This window comes from Melanaphis sacchari, unplaced genomic scaffold (assembly GCF_002803265.2).
Source record: "Melanaphis sacchari strain LSU unplaced genomic scaffold, SCAv2.0 Contig0_pilon_pilon, whole genome shotgun sequence".
NCBI lineage: Eukaryota > Metazoa > Arthropoda > Insecta > Hemiptera > Aphididae > Melanaphis > Melanaphis sacchari.
Genome location: NW_020270366.1, coordinates 14,395,886 through 14,415,348, shown reverse-complemented (window position 1 = coordinate 14,415,348; position 19,463 = coordinate 14,395,886). Strand labels below are relative to the sequence as shown.

At 25.0% G+C, this 19,463-nt stretch overlaps 1 protein-coding gene across 1 annotated transcript; it reads right to left on the bottom strand.

Annotated features, from left to right (window-relative positions):
• Window positions 1–437: 437 nt before the first annotated feature.
• LOC112596275 (cuticle protein 7-like) lies at window positions 438–1,469 on the bottom strand. The gene is made up of 2 exons (XM_025341859.1): window positions 1,370–1,469; window positions 438–953 (listed from the first exon to the last, which is right to left on the bottom strand). Exons 1-2 carry the CDS (start codon window positions 1,379–1,381, stop codon window positions 579–581), a joined length of 387 nt encoding a protein of 128 aa, XP_025197644.1. The 5' UTR covers window positions 1,382–1,469; the 3' UTR covers window positions 438–578.
• Window positions 1,470–19,463: the final 17,994 nt, after the last annotated feature.

The window sequence follows — 19,463 nt, the reverse complement described above, 5'->3', positions numbered from 1 at the left end:
AAAATTATCTAAATATTATTTATACATAATATTACAATGTAAAGAAATAACGAGTGATTGGTAAATTATTATGTAGAGCTACAATAATCCACTTGTTATTTAGTGAGATTATCTTAATAGTCTAATACTGAATCGATCGATTGATACCAAAGTTCAGATAAAAAAAAAAAAAATTAATAATAAAATAACAAACTATAAATTTGAATCTGTGATTTTTGTGCGAGTGTAAAGGTATGTTTTCCCGCGGCATTATAATACCTCGGCTGATTGCCACATTAAGACTAGGTAGATATTTTCTATGTACCGTTTAGACCCCACTATTATTCTTAATTTTTCGTGAGAAAATATCCAACCATAATACATTTTAAGTCATACCTCAGAATCATTCCTAATGTTATAGACTAGCATAGATAATAAAATTCAACATTATGTTTTATAGCAAAAATGGCAAATGTTTTATTCATAAAAAAAAAATAAACAATGTACGAGATAACATGCAAAACAAATAATTCGTAGCATCAACTATATGCAACGATTGGGTAACACATTTTCCTTTATATTTGGTCGTTTTATAAATTTCAGTAAAACTTGTACGACGAATGTTCGTATGATGGTTGAAGTGATTCGTGATGATGGTAGTCCGCAGTATCGTCATGATGGTGGGGTGCATCGATCTTCTTGACAATAGCGTTGAAACCGTGTTCGTGGTCAGCTGTGTACTCGACTAGGCGGGTGGAACCGTCGGGTTCCACGAGACTGTACGATCCTTTGACATTACCGTGACCGTCACTAACCTCGTGCTGGCTTTTGATGTCATGCGTGTGAAAGTCTTTCACACCGTACTCGAAATGATATGGCTTAGGTGCATCGTAGTGGTCAGCGTCATAACTTTTGTACTCGATGGGTGGATAAGCAAAGGCCAAGTGTCCGAATAATGCGGCAAACATTATAAACTAGAATTTTCAACAATACGTTTTTATACTAATAAAATTACATTGTAATATATATATGTATATATATATTATATGTATAATATGCGATGATAAGTGTTGTCCGTAAAGAAAACTTTTTTCAATTACCTAACACCAACTGCCTAAATCAGAATTTCTATAATTAAACGTATCTAATTAGTCGATTAGTAAAGATAAAATATTTACCTAATGTCGTACAAAATATTTTTATTTCTTTCGATGAGATTATAAAATTGTATCATAGTGTTCATTAAGTATTATTTGATGAATATTAAATACAATTAATATACATGTCATATTGTATCGTAAAATATCGAAAAAATTAAAATGCTAATTATATTTGTTTAAAATAAGTAAATAATATAATATTAATGTGCAGATATATAATAGAATCTTACCTTAGTGACCATTTTGAGTGTGTAGTAGGTACGCTACACTTTTACAATTGTGATATTTTAAAATAAATTTGTTTTCACAAAAAAAAAAAAAAATAATAATATTAAGTACACTGATGATTATTGAAACATTCTTTACGGTATTTATACTCTAGAAATGTAGAAGTCCCTACTATATTAGATTGTTCACGTAGATAAATTAAGTAATAAATGAATTCGAGTTACATCAACTCATTAAAAAATAATAACAATTATATACGAAATACTCATCTCTATATTTATTAGTGTACATATTATTATATAAATATAATTATATTTTTAATTAAAAAAAAAAAAAATTAAAATAAAAAAACGTTACGAAAAATGAGAACATACTCATAATATTATATATTATAGTATAATATATGTTATATATAATGTAATATAATAATATAATGAAAACCATAATAATTTAGAGTTATAGCAATGTTTTAAAATAATTAAAGTAAGATACTATTAGTATTTTACAATATTTATGTAATAAATAAAAAATGTTAATTTTTTTTACTTTTTGAAATTATTAACAACTATAGAAAGGAGGTTTATTTTATTCACAGACGTTTCACATGATACATTTTCTTATAAACTAAATTAATTTTTATTTATTTTTAAAATCTCTTTGGATGTCATGAAAGCCATTGAAACATTTCATAATTCTTTGTATAGTTACTCGATAAATAGGAAATTGTAACATGCATGAATAAGTACTCTATCTATCTTATTTACAATTTAGGTTTAAACAAACTAGGTACCCAATAATTGTGTTAAATAAAATTGTATAAGGCATTTAAATTGCATAGCACATCTCCAGGAAGACTTAGCAAATAATATTCTATCGTAATACAAATAGTTAAGTTTTAGATTTTCTAACTGAAAAAACTGAAGATTTACAAGATGTATACTATAAAATATTTCTACATTATCTTGGTTTATCTTAAAATGAATATTAACTGTTAAATTAGATGTAATTTAAAATCATGAGGTACAACACTTAATAGTATCCCCATGTGTAGACTTTTCCCATATAAGCATCAATGTATGAAAGGCTAGTCAATAACCTTATGCAAACGGCAATATCAACGAAATTCGAGTATAGTGATTAAGATATAAACTTTAATTTAATATTTCCACAATTATTTATATGGAAATTACGCATTCTCGCCTTTCAGTGTTGAATTTCAGCTCGTTCAACCTCCAGGGATGAAAGTGCTGGTGTAGAGAGGGGAGGTTGTTCTCGACTTTCTATACATGCTAGGGTTGAAAATAATGATTCATAAAACTCACGTTCCGTATTAAATAAATGAAGTTATAATAGCATACAGTAACCGTTGATTAATATAACTTTCAATACCACAGTAAGCACACTTTTCTGCTTGTAAATTAAATATTAATAAACGATTGCGAGTTATTAATATTATCATAATTAACAAAATATTATAATTGATATAAATTCAACAGTGCACATAAATCTTTATAGTAAGACTTATATTTGATTGATCACAATTTTATTGTCATTCGCAAAATCACACTTTTAGTGTAACTTTATAATGACAAGGAAAAAGTAGGTATAAGAAAATAGAAAAATTAAAATTGTTTGATAAAAAAAAAAAATTGAATTTCCAACAAACCAAATCTGTATGCATATTGTCTTTAAAATTATGGGAATACATTTAAAATTGTCTTAGGCAAAATATTAAATTGTAAAATACAATTACAATTATAATTTTGATAAGAACCAATATATAATTATATGGTAAATGTATAAGTTTTATTTTATATTTAAATATAATCATATTATGCGTGAGTTGTGTATTATAATATTAATGAGTAAAAATATAATGTAGTAGCTCAGTGCGGACAAAGATTTATCTGTCTTTAAAAAGAAAAATAACTCAAATTTTAGTGAGACATAATTACATCAAACATAATATGTAGTAGGTAGTAAGTAGGTACTAATATAAATATAATAAATAAATAAAAATAATAATAATTAATAATTATAATAAACATAATATAATAAAATATATTATAATATATTATATTATAATAAAAAATTATTATATTATTAATATAATAAATGTTTAATTCCTACTATTTTCATAATAATTGTAAACTATACATAAATACCATGAATTATAATGTCTATACTTACGTCCAACATGCATTATGACTAATATTAGAGTACCATATAATTTATTTAACTTACATTAGTTTAGTTGATGAACTAAACCTGTTGAAATGACCTATGTGACATTATGTATTACATTAATTATTTGACTACCATGTCACATTAAAAACATTTATCTTCTTGCCTAATAGTTGAATACTTAACATCTAGCCAAATATTGATAAATATTACATAATATATTGTTTAGTTATATAAATTGATCAATATATTATGGATAGTTAATAAATATTAAAACAGCAAAATATTTCTAAGCAAATCAAAAAAAAATTAATTATACAAAAATAAATATTAAAAAAAACTTTAAGTATTTTAATACAATCGCTTATAGAGAAAAAAAAATGAAATATCTAAACGGCTGTTGAAATAAAATTAAAACATTAACAATACCTAAGCTAATATAAATATATATATATTATATATATATATATATATATATTTATTTTTTTTTTTTACAATAAATATTCAAAATGGCAATATAATGTTATAAGTATGTGCTTTTATTTACCTAAATCAATACAAAATAATAAGTACCTATGATAGAATTACTAACGCAGTACTCAAAATTTTGAAACTAAAAGTATTTAAATCTTTAAGTAAATTTGTTCTATAAATGTTTATGAAGGTTTTTTTTTTTTTCAAACAAGTTGTCAATACATTTCGATCTATCCTTTAATTTGAATATTTATATAGTTGGTATTTAAAATAGGTAATAATTAGAAGTAGAATATTATTAAAGACTTTTATATTTTTTTTTTTCAAATGCTATAAAATGCTATGTTAGCTAAAAATGCATTCGTGTTTCCATTATTTAGGATATACTAATTTAAATCTATACGTTTTTGCAGCTAAAGAAATTATTAGCTATAGAGACATTTTTTATTTTTTTAACATAATTTTTTGTAGTTTTTGTACAATATGAGACATTTATCTCAAATTTTAGATTTTAAAGAATTTTTATGTTTAAGATAATGTTATTTACCTATTAACTCTTTAATTTATTTTTAATAATTTTATAAAATATATTCATACTTACCTATAATATAGATTATTATTTTTAAATTAGTTTTTTCCCTCATTTGAGTAGATTTGTTTGATAACTTTTGAGTTTTTAGTGCATTTTTATGAGCTTTTTAAGTTGGTTATTTATACACGTTATGAATAACAAGTTGCGGGACAACAATTCTAATTTTGTTCTGAAGAAATATCTATTCACAAGCATGTACTGTACATATTTCTTATTCGAATATAGTTTTGCCGGCAGATGGCACTACATATTTCTTAAATTAATATTTATTTGAAAATTACTTTTTAGGAACGAAAGAATAAAAATCAAATAAAAAATATCATTACTTTATTTATCGTCATATTATCATTCTAAATCATTTTTATAGTTTATGTATTTTTAATGATTAAATTACAGTTAGGTTAGACAAATACAGTTTGTCAGCTATCTATATTACAGAATTAATTAAAATTGAATTAATGTATACATACTATACATATACATCATATCAATTATATCATTGAGCTAAACGTTATACAATCCATCGCTTAAATATCGATATCGATAGTCTAATCTGATCTTATCCACTGGACCAGTTTTTTATTTGAAATTTGCATGTTATGTCGACTGGATGATGTTATGTAGCACATCTACAATCATGATATATAATAATATTGTCGTATTGCAGTGGGCAGTGGTACAAAAGTGTATGAATTGCATTTTGCCATTAAGTACCAAGTAATTCATTGATTTGATATTAGATCAAACTCAAAAATCATATTTATTTAGAAAAGTTGAATTCGCTATTAGTATCTACATTCTACTTCAATAATTTTAATTGGTATTAATATTTAACTTAACGTTTTAACATGGTAATAATTTTAGTGATTTTTTATTTTCATAATAATTTAAATGTTCATACTTTTTTTTTGTACACTGGTATTTACTAAAATTATTTTTTCTTTCACAATTTACTTGTAGAATATGCGTGGAGAAATTAAATACTTACATTTTTAGGGTTGGATCGAAGATTCTTATACAACTAATTGGAGTGGCTTATAAGTTACAATATTATATAACAGGGATGAGTAACTAGCGGCCTGCGGCCGGATGCATCCCGCGTATCGTTTTTAACTGACCTACATTTCAAATAACTTTATAAAAATATAAAATGTTGGGATTTTACAATTGGTGTATAAAAACGAAGAATTGGAAAAATAAGACATACCTACTTAATTATGTAAATATATGATTAAATATTCAATTAAACAATGTTTTTTAAAAATGTTGGTCAAAAATGTAAGACAATTAATGAAACAGAGGAGTAATTTTAAATTTCCAACACATGTATTTAAAAACACACACTATTTATTAAAATAAATTATACAAAAAAATTTGTAATTAACATGGAATATTTTTTTTTTACTTAGAACAAAATTAAATACCTGATGATAAGTGATCGGAATTTTACCGTAAAATTATTATAGGTAAATTTACGTAAATTGACGTACATTTTTTAATATTCTATAATATTTTTGTTTAATACATTTTTTACGAACTCAATAATATTTTTATAACTAAGCTTATCAACATACTACCCTTTACCTCAATAGTATTAAGTTCAGAAACATTTTTAAAATTATGAGAACTTAAAATGATTTAAACTAAGAAAAAATAAAACAAAAATTAATTAATTATAAATATATTTAAACCTATTTTTATTATTATTGCTGCACAAATATTTAGATATCTACAGTAAATAAAATTAAATCTTACTACTAAGATTTAGGTACCTATTTAAAGTGTGGTACATAAAATTCATCATCACTTAAAATATTATGTTCATCATATAAGTTATCAGATTCGACTATATCATTTGTATTATAGTATTCTTCGTCTGTGTCTTCACAATCAGAAACCACTAATCAGTAATCAATAATCACATAGGCAGGTACCTATTATTTTGATTATTTTATAAATATTACTAGGTTGGTATAGGTATAGTGGTTAGTAGAAACAGTATTTATTTTTGCCAAATATAAGGTATGGCAATAAAAATAAAATCCCGGTTTTAGTGGTTTTACTAATATTCTCTTAGTATGGATGTATCGATCTCGAAACATTATAGTAGACGTAGAACGTTAACAGCGTTATTGTGGACACGAAAACCATTAAAATGAGTGGCTACTCGAATTTATTTGATGAATGGTAAAAAAAGTTTACCGGGTAAAAAGAATATCGGTAAAAATTAACCAAGTAAATATGCTGAGCATCCATCATCAATAATGGTAGTTAATTTGTATATTCAATTAGAATAACATAACTAAATATCTTGTTTGTGTAGTATTTCGATACAAGTGAAAGCACTTCATTTGATCTCTTTTTTATATTATTAACTATTAATCCCGTTTTTTTAATTCACTTGAATATGAACATTTTTTTATTATTATTATTTTTGTAAGAGGTCAAATTATTAGTAAACTTGGTAAGGGGAACACCGTTGTCTGATTTGAATCGGCTCCCAAGGAATTTGCGCCCAGAAGACACAAGACCGGTAATTAAAAATCACAATAACGATAAAAATAATAATAATAACTGGATCTTTGACGCTATTGTACAGTAAAAATACAAAGGTATTGTTTTTATTATGATTTTCTTTTTTAATTCGCAAAAACTTTTATTATTAAGAATTAAATAAATTTGTTTTTTTTTTTTTTTTTGTTATGCATTTTATGATTAAGTATCGCTGTTTTTGAAATTTGACTATTTAAAAAAGTATAAAATAATATTAACAAAGTATAATTTATTTTAATTCTATGATATACATAACACTCTAATATTTCAAAGAAGATATAATACAAAACGTTCTTAAAAAAAAAAAATGTTTTATCTAGATTTAACTGTGATTGATCAAAATATTATTTTCAGGTATTAAAAAAAAAAAAAATAAATAATAACCAATAGATTTTTAGCTAAATTGAGAATTTAATAATATGCGTCATTAATAATATTGTATTATCTGTTTATATTGTTTTTGCTAAAAATATGTAAATCATAAAATAAATTTTGAAATTAATAATATTTCATAATAAACAATAATTTTTCAAGAAAATTATTTTTGCTTTAAAAACACTCAAAATGTATAGTTATCAAAAATTGATGTTTTGTGTACAATCACTACACTTATATATTCAACAGTTAAAATTTCACTTCTTGTGAGTTAATTCATGATAAAAATTAAATGAAACTTCTTTGACAAGATCATCTGTTACTATAACTATATGTAATCAGTCATAATAATTATATTATCTCGAGTTAATTGGCTTTTGTATAACTATTATTTAAAACGTCATTCTTTGTATTGTTTTATTATAATTTCAACCTATTTAAGAACGAAAAAATATGAGCTAAATTTCCTTTCACTTATTATATTTTTGTGATTGTTGTATTATGTTTCTATTGAGATCATTTGTTAATTGCAAATAAACAAAATAAAAATCTAACATAGCAGTTTGTTAGATGAGAACATTTTTGTATATATTTTAATCACCATTTTTACGTTTCGACTCAAAGCAAATATTGAACATTATTATTCATTGCGTTGCAACAAAAACATTTGTTATGAAAACATCAAAACTATTGCAAAAATAAAAATGTATAAATTTTACGTTGTGTAACACTAGATTACATTATAGATTTGATTGGCTTTCGTGATTTACTTCAGATTGAAAATCTTAAATTTTCATTTTTTTTTTTTTTTTTTTTTGTTCAGTGAATAATACATTAATAATAATATAATATGAGTTAATATGAGTGTTTATCTTCATTTAAAATCGTTTTATAAAAAGTTTAACATTTTATTTTATAACGATCATGGATTGGTGTTAAGTGCAAATAGGTATCTGCATGTACGTCAAATTTGTTACGTTGTTCGTACGAATTTAAAATGTTGGAAGATAAAGTGTATCAGAATTCTATAAAGCACTCTTAACACTCATAAATTGCAATACAATCCAAGCTTACTGTCAAGACATAATGTTTTAAATTCAAAGACGTAAGATTTCCTGATAAATATTAGTATATACATATATATATATAAATTGAGCATATTGTGTTTGAAATATTCGTCCTGTACGCCTGCCAACCTATGTTATTTCAGCCATAGAGCATCTTATAAAACATTATGTTAGGTACATGAAATAAATATAAAAATTAATATCGGTAAAAACGTGTATTGTATGTTATTCTATGCAGTATATAAGTTTTTTATGGTATTATATAATATATATAGATATATAGATTTGAATGTTATATTATAAATAGAATATTTACTAACAAATATTTTTTCATAAATTATTTTAATTATTATAAAGGTAAATAAAACCAAAAAACATTATTTTTTTTTGTTTATTTTAATAATTTTATTGAGCTAGAGTTTGAACATTGATTGTTATCAATTTTTTTTTCATGAAAATTTAGTAAAAAATTTAATATACCAATTTATTTTTATTATTTTATTAAAATCTTGGTTTATTAATATTTGAAAAATATTTTTAAGAAAAGTAAATTCTACTCATATTAAATTTTAATATTCGATAAGCACTGACGTCGTAAAATTCGTATTTGTTTGGATTTCCTTAAATTTACTATAGATACAATATTAACAATAATAATTATTTAAAAACTTCTATGAAATAAACCAAAATTTATTTAATCAATATTTCTGTATTTTTCGACTCTTTGGGTTTTGCTTATACATTTCTAAAAACTCGTTTTCATATGATATTGTTTAAGAGTCGAGACAAATGCATTGTCTTTGAACGGTCGCTTTTTCCAACATAACGTTGTGCAAATATTGGTATTCCAACTTATCTTTTCTTGTTTTTATCTATTTATTCGTTTTACTATTTTTGCAGTATATAGCTAATATTATCAGCAATAGGAACTTTTCCGTGGCATTTTACACCTTTAAAATAACTCAGATAATAATCAAAAACATTTTTAAACTTTATCTGCAATATATATGCTAATTTTTTTTTTTTTTTATTTAATATTTCTAAATCTATTAAATTTCATTAAAATACTAACAAAAGTATTTAGGTAAAATCTTTATAAATATATAGAAATAAAATTACGTCACATGTTAAATTTATAATAAAATCGAAGCTTGTATATATTATTAATTTACTTATATGCATTTGTGTTTAAAATTTGCACAGCTTTTTAATATATCACTGTATTCAATTCGAATAATTTCTTAAATATAGATAATTAGTTAATCTACTCAATCTATAGAGTATATTTAAGCAATATTGAAACATGAAACGTAAAAATATTATATATTGCAGATATAACTAAATATTAACTTTCTATTCATTACTACGAGTAATTATGTATTTTACTTTTATTACTAATAGTGCTATAATATTAATATTCCATTTACTTTAAAATAGTGTATGGTAAACGGTAGACCATATAATATTTTTAAATAGTTATTTATTGTTTTCATTAAATTGATTAATTAATTCATTTGATAGTAATTCGAAAAATAAAATGTATTTACTTATATAATAAATTAATTTAATTATACTTAAGTAAACATAAATGCTTTATTAACGTAAAATTTACTCAATCAACTTTGTTTGTAATAGTTTTGAAATTCGTGACTTTGTATCAAAGCTTTAGTTTATTCAGAATACATAATAAGGTATAAATATTCAACTCATCGTAATATTGGATTTTTAAATTTACTTTCATCCTACGTAGTGCGTACCAAAATAGTGGGTACAACCACTACAACCCATCTATAATAAAATAAAAAAGATAAAAGTTAAATTTTTAATAGAACCAAATTTGCCCATTTATTTATCTTAGAGTAATAGCGGTTTAATAAATAATAATTGATAATAAAATATTTACTTCGATTTATTTGCAAAATAAGTATAAGTTTTAGTATTTTATTTTTTTTTCAAAATTATAGTAATTAATATACATTTGTTTAGAAAAAAAATGTTTATAATGAAAACAATAACATATATCTGCGTAGTCATTTAAAAATATCGAACAATAGTGTTATTCTAATAAAATTATCTAAGCAAAATTTTTGAATTTATGTTAGAAACAGTATTAAAAAATAGATGGGTACCTATATTGCAAAAATTGATTTTATTTGTTTTTTAAACACATATAATAAATTAGACAAATTAACTATTTTCGCAATTTTTATTTTTATTTTTTTATTTTCCTGATTCTTAATTACAATAATAGTAATGAGATTAACTCAAATATAAATAAGTGTATAAAAATTAAAAATGTGTATAAGTGACTAAAATTTGAAAAAAAAAATGTATTTGATTGTCTATTCTTTGAAAAGAAATGTATATTATTACTATTTTATATTTCCACTAAAAAATAAACTATTTATTTTTTTGACATTTTGTTATATTAAAACTTAATTTTCTTGTCTATTTATTATTTTTGATTAAAAAGTTGTATTTATGTAGTTAGTTTTATTAAAAAGCACATAGTAGTTTTTCAAAATTGTTAATTATCAACTCAATAGATTAAACTATTTTAATTATAAATTATATACGTAAGAAAATTTGGCTCAAAAAAGGTTGTCGATAAAAACTTACTCTTTTGTTTTGGTACTGCAGATGAGCTAACCCAATGAAAATAATTTTTTTCGGTGTAAACCTGAAATGCCTAAGAAGGCAATAATATTTCTTGTTGATATATGAATGATATGATATGAAAAATATACATTATTAAGTTTATTTTATATATAATACCACAATAATATGATACATGCTAGCAGTATACTGACGTGTATTTTTTACATAATATAATATAACGTCTGCAAAAATATTGTTCTTAATATTTAAAAATGGCAATACAATTTGCAGATAAGACGTAGAGATAAAGTTTAATGTTTTGGTAGTGTGACACACAAGAGACTTCAATTTTGTTTTATTTATTTTTGTACTCTTCTTCGTTTCACCTTTTTCCAAGAACTTTACACCCAAGAGAACATTATAGTACGCATATAATATAGTAATAATATATAAACCATTTACTAATCGAGTGGTTATCGAACGGCAACCTGACCTAAATATCGCAGTAAAAGCGATGATACCTATTTCCTAGGCAATACACGAACGCACGGTATAAAAGTACATTATATAATATATTTATGTTATATACTAAATAATGTAGAAGATTACTACCTAACCTTAATAACAAGTGTATTTATTGGTCTAATTTTGTGGTTTGGGTGCACGTATACGCATATAGATATCATAATATAGGTCTCAGTTACTTACATTTCGGCGGGAAAACGCCTCATCAATATTTGATAAGACGTGGCAATTTTTTTTTCTTATAGCCCGCTTGGAATCTAATACTCGTCTGCCGTTTGGATGGATGGGATTTCGTATAAAAACATTTTCGTAAAAACGAGAGAGACAGAACGAGCTTATGAATTTTTACGGTTCACGAAATCATAAAAAAAAATCGTTGCCGCGTTTTCAATCTCTGAATTAGACGCACAGGTATACCCATACCAACCGTTTCCCGGAAAAATAAAGATTTCATAGATCAATAAAAAGATATGACGATCCGACTGAAATTCATAAATCACACGAGTTTCATGTACCATACATATGCCAAACGACCGTCGTTATTCGTCCCGTACGTGAACGAAAGACCATGTAGACCGAGCTGACTCGCAGATTGTGTGGCTGATATATTATATTATACGAGCATTGCGTAATCAGTCATGTTTGTTTCGAAGTTATTTTATATTTCTGAGCATTCCAAATAATTATATATAGTATATAATCGAACAAAATTGTATTTCGATTACTTTTTTTGTGTGACAATAAAATAAAAAAGTTATAAATCACGTATTGACATAGTCGATGATAAACCGATGATTGACGGAAAACGCACACTCCATTATTATATTGCAAAAATATTCCAATTAGAACTTTGGCGGGTAAACGGTCAACGCTTTTAGAATATAATACAGGTACCAATAAATTTTATAGATTTAATACATAGTACGTATTTTAATTTGGCACTTAGGGAACTTTTTTTTTCATAAACATTTTATATGAAAAGGTGTGTCCGTCCCGTTGAAGTGTCAATCGTAATATGCATTTATATTGCGCCGTTTATTACAATACGACATTATTGTGGGAATTTAGTTTAATAAACGCGATGAATAAATGAACAATCGAATATTAACTCATCGTAGTATATATAATATATACGCATTGAATTGTATGTTCTTTAAAGGTAATTTCTATTATCATACCTATATAAGGTACCTACACCTATCATATTATTGTATGAATAGTCATATAGAACGGGAATGTAAATTGTTAAAAGTCATGTTGATTAGAATTGAAATTAACATATATTATTCATAAAAAAACTTTCGACAAGGCTTACGTTTAGAATGTCTAGATTTTCTTTTACAGGTATTTTGAATGTACTTGCATACTTATAGGTAGTGCCAATATCATCTATAACTTTATTTTTGATAATTGTATCAGTTACATTAAATTTTATGAATTCTATTTTATTAAATTTGAAAACTATACTATCTTAATTTTAATAACAAAATTAACTTGAATTATATAAATGTCGAGTTCAATAATTATGTATAATTAATAAAAATGTAATAATTCAGGAACAATTATATTATAATTATAATTGAAAACTGTGCTTAGTTCGTTTATTTATTTATATGAATAAATTAATTAATTTACTATATCAATATACATAATATATTTGCAATACAAATACATAACACTTTAGAGATTTTTTTCGCCATGTATGATTGTAATCGACATCTTAACTACGGAGGCTAGACTTTAGATCGAATTTAGACGTTATATAAATGTAAATAAAGTAAAAATTTTTTTTTTTTTTATAATAACGATAAACAAATAAACTTATAAACCTATTAATTTGAAAAAATCCTGAAGTACTTTACCCTGTAGCTCCCAATAGTTAACTCTAATCGAGAATCGAAGATACGACTCTGCGTCAGCACGATAGATGTTCTACGCTTCTTTGGATACCTACCGCACGCAAACGTTGTGCATTTAATAATTACATATTATTATTGTTTAACGCAAGCTCAGTAGTGGGTCGTGGTGTGCGAGTGTGCAGAGTGTGATCGTATACCAGCGGCAGGTTCATTAGGCGAAAAAATAAAAGGAATAATAATAATAATCATCTGTCGCCACGTCTCCGCGTACGCATTATACCGTTTATGTATACATATATATATAAATACATTGCATTACAGCCGTGTATATTATAATATTATTATTATTATTATTATTATTATTGTGTATCGATTTAAACCTCTGTCTGTCTGCAGCTCACCGCGCGCTTTAATAGTGTTGCGTCACGCGTATCGTATATTAAACGGTCGGACGCCAGACGTCGGCAGCTTGTTAAAAGCTGCGCGAAAATGACGCAACTCACCCGTCGCCCCGGAGTCGTTCATTATCGGTTATCGCTTGTATTTATTTTATGCACACACACACACACACACACACTCGTTGGTGTGGTGTGAACTGCGATTTAAACGGGTTTGATCACGCCGTTCATTTGGGTCGACAGTGATCTCTGGCACCGATACCGCCGGCATTACCGCGCTGCTGCTGGTTGCTCGAGGAGAGTGGTCGTAAGTGTACTATATACGTATACGTGTGTGAAGGTACCTACGTCGTGGAAAGTGAAACTGTGGAGAAAAAAAAAACAAACAAACTCGAGCGCTCATTAGGCGCTGCAGCCGCGGTATGAACGGCTGTTGACGCAACTGATGAAAATAAAAATAATTACAATAATGATTATTTTAATAATAATAATGAAATACGGTAATGGTTTTGTGCTAGTACGACCTTTGGCCGACCCGCGCAAGAGAGTGCCTCGCGGACGGAACCGACCTTCGCCCGTGAACCAGATCGCGGACGGACAAGCTACCGCTGCAACCTCAACTCGCGAATGTGTATAGTGCACGCGCCTCACCGATCACGGTTGGGCAATCTCGTAACGCGGCGTTTTCGTCGATTTTATTTTTACTCCGTCATATTAAATACTAATGTTCACATAACCCGCGATGTTATCATTATATCGTGTATGGTGTACATAGCTACCGTGCTATTATTGTTTATTTATTTATTTTTTTTTTTTTTAATATTATTATTACAGTTATCATTAAACGTAAATGACTAATACTCAGTGTTATCGTTGGATTCTATAGTGCGGGTGGGTAAGCCCACGAGTCGCACTGTCAATGATATGCCCTGACTGCCATGAGTCGTAACTAAACACGGCAATATATTTTAATATATAGCGCACATCGATATTCAATACCACATGAGAAACGATCGAATTTATCTCCGGGTAGCCTTATGCCACTATGGACTTAACTTTTAGTTAATAGATCTATGGTTTCACAAATTATACGCGACATCACTGTAATACTGACTATTGCCAATTTTAGACTATGATTGAAATGAACGATTTTATGATATAAAACGTATTTATTTTTTTTTATATACATATTTTTTCTTTTAAAATTTGATAGCTGATAACGTTACAGTCTATACGCTCTGCTCTTTAAATTCAAAATTTAGTTGTTACTCTATTATTTTAAATACTCTATGTATAAATAATTAATATGCAAACTAAATAAATAAAAGTTAGGCTTTAAACTTGAGCTTCACCAACAATATCTTATTTTAAGTGCGATGGCAGTATTAAATATAGGTACATAAAATAACACTACTGGTTTGATTCATACAGTGAATTAAGAAATAACACAATATTTAACTAAAATCGTATTGTTTCTGTACCTATTTTAACATCTGTTTTTTTTTTAGTTGGTTTATTAAAATGTTATGATTTTTTTTGTTCTTAATACGTAGTTTCAAACTAGAAATTTCCTTAGAATTATTGTCTGTTTTCTTTTTATATTTAATTTATGGATCATTTTATCGATTACTAGTAATGATAATATTAGAATAATTACGTATCACAGATTTATTATTATTAACTCCTATGTGAACATCTAAATTCTAAACTAAACCAATATCGTCATTAAATTAAATGCTGTTCATAAACACATACCAGTACCATAATGAAATACCATTTCAGAAAATTCAAATACTTCAAAATAATTTTAAAATATATAGTTTATTACTTAATGCTAGTTAAATATAGCTACTATAAATTTTCTATGATATAATCCCAATAAAAAACTCTTTATTGTTTTGTTTTTGTTGCAAAAATTTCTTATTTAAAAAACAGAAGTTTTTGTCTCGTTATCCATAAGTGTGTATTAAAAATCTCAACAATTTGGAAATTTCATCTTTAAGTTTTTTAATAATTATAAAAATTAGATTTTGAATAACTTTATTATTAAAAAAAGAAAAAGAGAGTAAACATATTAGTTAAATAACCTTGTATAGTGTTATTATCATAGGGCTACAATTAATGGTATTTAAATAAATGTATACCATATCATAACAAGATAATACATGGTAACTATTAAGTAAATACTAGGTACCAATACCACATTTACTATATTATAAGTTTACAATTTACTATTAAAAATTATATCATTATGTATTTATGTAGATAGTATATATGGCATAACAATTTGTATCAACTGCCGTGATTTAAAAAAAAATAATATACCTACCTACAGTTGTATGGAATTGAAAACTATATTTCAAAAATAATTTACTTCTATAATGACTATAGAAATTTAGTTGAAAAAGTATTCATAAAATAGTAAGCATAAATATAAATAATTGTATGCTTTCAAAATATTAAATTGTTTATGTATATAATTATTGTCATATTGTATTTTATAAATATACATTTTTTTACAAAATACCAATAGTATATATTTTAATGTGAGTAAATGGAAACTGTTTTCAAATGATAATCCATCAAATACATTTACTATAACATCAAGTATGACTCTTTAAATATTTTTTTTTTTTACATAATTAATAATTATGTCCACTGATTATTTTACTAAAAATTTTTATTACACACTTAATAGTTTGTATCATACTTATTTAATAAAACGTACTGTATTCATAATTTTATAATTCCACTTATTTAAGCTTGCTACATTTTTCAACTTATTTTCATAAAATTTTTACAATCGAAATGTATGTTATTTACGCTTCACACATGGGTGTAACCATTGTGATAAACTACTGTTCTAACTAACTTTGCTAATAAATATTTGTCTAATGTTCAAATTGATGATTAATGTGTTTCTTCCTTATCGCTGTTCGGTGGTCTAAGACATTATCTTGGGAAGCACTACTCAAAGGAAATCCCTAGACGACCTTCAAACCCCGTACTGTTAGTATAATAATATATTTTCCAAGATACGGTACAATCGTATTTAATAAAAATCATGAAATTATATAGTACAATCTATAACAAAGTATTAATATGAAAGTTAATTATACAAAATCAATACAACTAAAAAGGATAATTTAAAAAAATATTTTAAGCATTAACAAATATTAATATCCAAGTTATATTGCATTGTTTTTATGACCAGCAAAATAAAAAGAAAAAAAAAGAAAAATATTTTCTTCTAGTTAAACATGTTGTATTATTATTGTGGATTTACAAATTATATTATAATTACAAAACTAATCAACTAAAGTATGGCCACAATTATTGTTATATAATAGATAGTACCTACTCATAAATAAATAAATATTTTAAAAATAATGAAATAAGAAATATAATGATGTAAAAATGAGTATTTTTTCAGTTATTAAAATGTTTGTACTTAAGATTAAAATCAAAGTTCTTAAAAATTATTTTACGAAAAATATAAAATAAATGTCATAATGAATCATTGTAATTGAACGGTCTTCACAAGTTATAAATATTGATAGATTAATTACTAACATTTTATTATAATCCAATCTGTTATCACTGACTTATTATTCTTAGTACTTAGTTATATAACTAAAAATTAGATTTAAAATTTTGATTTTAATTTTGATAAGTTAATAATTCCAAAGAAATCATTTACTCCATAATTGACAGAAAAAAAAGAATGTCATCTGAACAACAAAAATTGATATATTGACGAGATACTTTATTTATGTTATAACAAATCGCATACATTTCAATGCAAAAAAAAAAAAAATGTCAAAAAACATATTTTTAACGTCTGAATATCTCTAGAAAAAAATAAGGAAAATATGCTTAGTGAATCATTCTGTAAATACTTTAATATTATCTTATACATTTAATACCTTCGTTTTATTTTTATTTTTATTTTATTTTGAATCATTTTTAAGATTCCCTTTCAAAATGTGCTTAAAAATTGTCTTTACAACAAACGAATTGTTCAAAAGTATTATATATGAGTACATATAATAAATTTGTCTAATATTTTTACATTTTATTTTATAACACATAATTATATGATTGTTGCATAGTTTTACTTAATTTTATTTAAAAATACAGTAAAATAAGTATTTTTTGTTTCAAAACTAACGATTTAAGTGGCCAGATTTTTAAATGTATAGAATAGTTTATTAATTCTAAACATGTTGATAAAACCATAAATGTGTAAACAATAAAAATTTTAAACTTTAAAATTAATCAATTAGCTATAAATCAGGTTGCTATGCCTATGACATCTAAAATTATTCAGCATATTTAAATCTATGTTCTGAGTTACTTGTTTTCTGAAATCAAAATATGCCTTAATTAATAACTGTTGACGCGTTTAATTGTTGATAAAGAAGTAACAAGTATTAATACTCAATGTCTTGGAACAGAAAAAACAAAATATACTCGTTGTTTGAAATAACTTTCTCCGAGATTTTATTTCTCAACTATAGATAGGTACGCAATTAAATTAATGATTTCACTATAATATTATATTTATTACACAGGCATAAAAATATATACGTCGAATCATTTCGAGTTTAATTAAAATGTCATCGTATTTTATGGTTGTATATATTAACATATAATATTATATTTGCCATTTTTTACGATGGTTTTCCTATTCAACGAACACGTTTTCCGTTTCTTTTAAATCCCAAAGTATAAATACGCATCTAAATGAGTATAATACGTAGCTGCAGAATAGTATCTATGTATGTATTTGTCGTCTCCTGGGTGCTGATCAAATTTATCTTAAACAGAAATTAATTATTTTTTATAATGATATGATAACATATTATTTCCATATAGAACACTCTCCACACATTTAATATCGTGTAAAATAATGTAGTATACTCTACTCAGCTCTTTCTTTAATTTTTCGAAATTATCAGCCATGTGTGGGAAATACCCTGCAGCCCAATAGTGTCGTCGCATTTCTTTACATATTATATCGCTGTTTTATTGTATTTATTGTGTAAACATAGTATACCATTGTATACAACGTGCCAAAGCAATTGAAAGTAAAATTGGAACGCCCTCCATTGACGTCCGCAGTAGTAATTATTTTTGTTTTCTTTATTGACAAGGTGCAATTATTACCGCCTATAGAACTGCAGGGCGTACAGATAATCCAATATATTATGTAGAGCTACAGTGAACTGTTCTGGAAGCGCGAGAATGACGGTCGTAGATCCAACGATATATTAAGTAGATTATTTTATTCGGTATTACGCACCTACGCATACACTGCTTCAAATTAAAACGCTATAATATACTATACCTATACCTATTTATTTCTAGTTTAGCGGCTTTAATGACTTCGCCAACATTATTTATACATAATAAAATGTTTTTCTATTTAAAAACAAATAATTTTTTTTTAAATTTAAGATCGTACAATA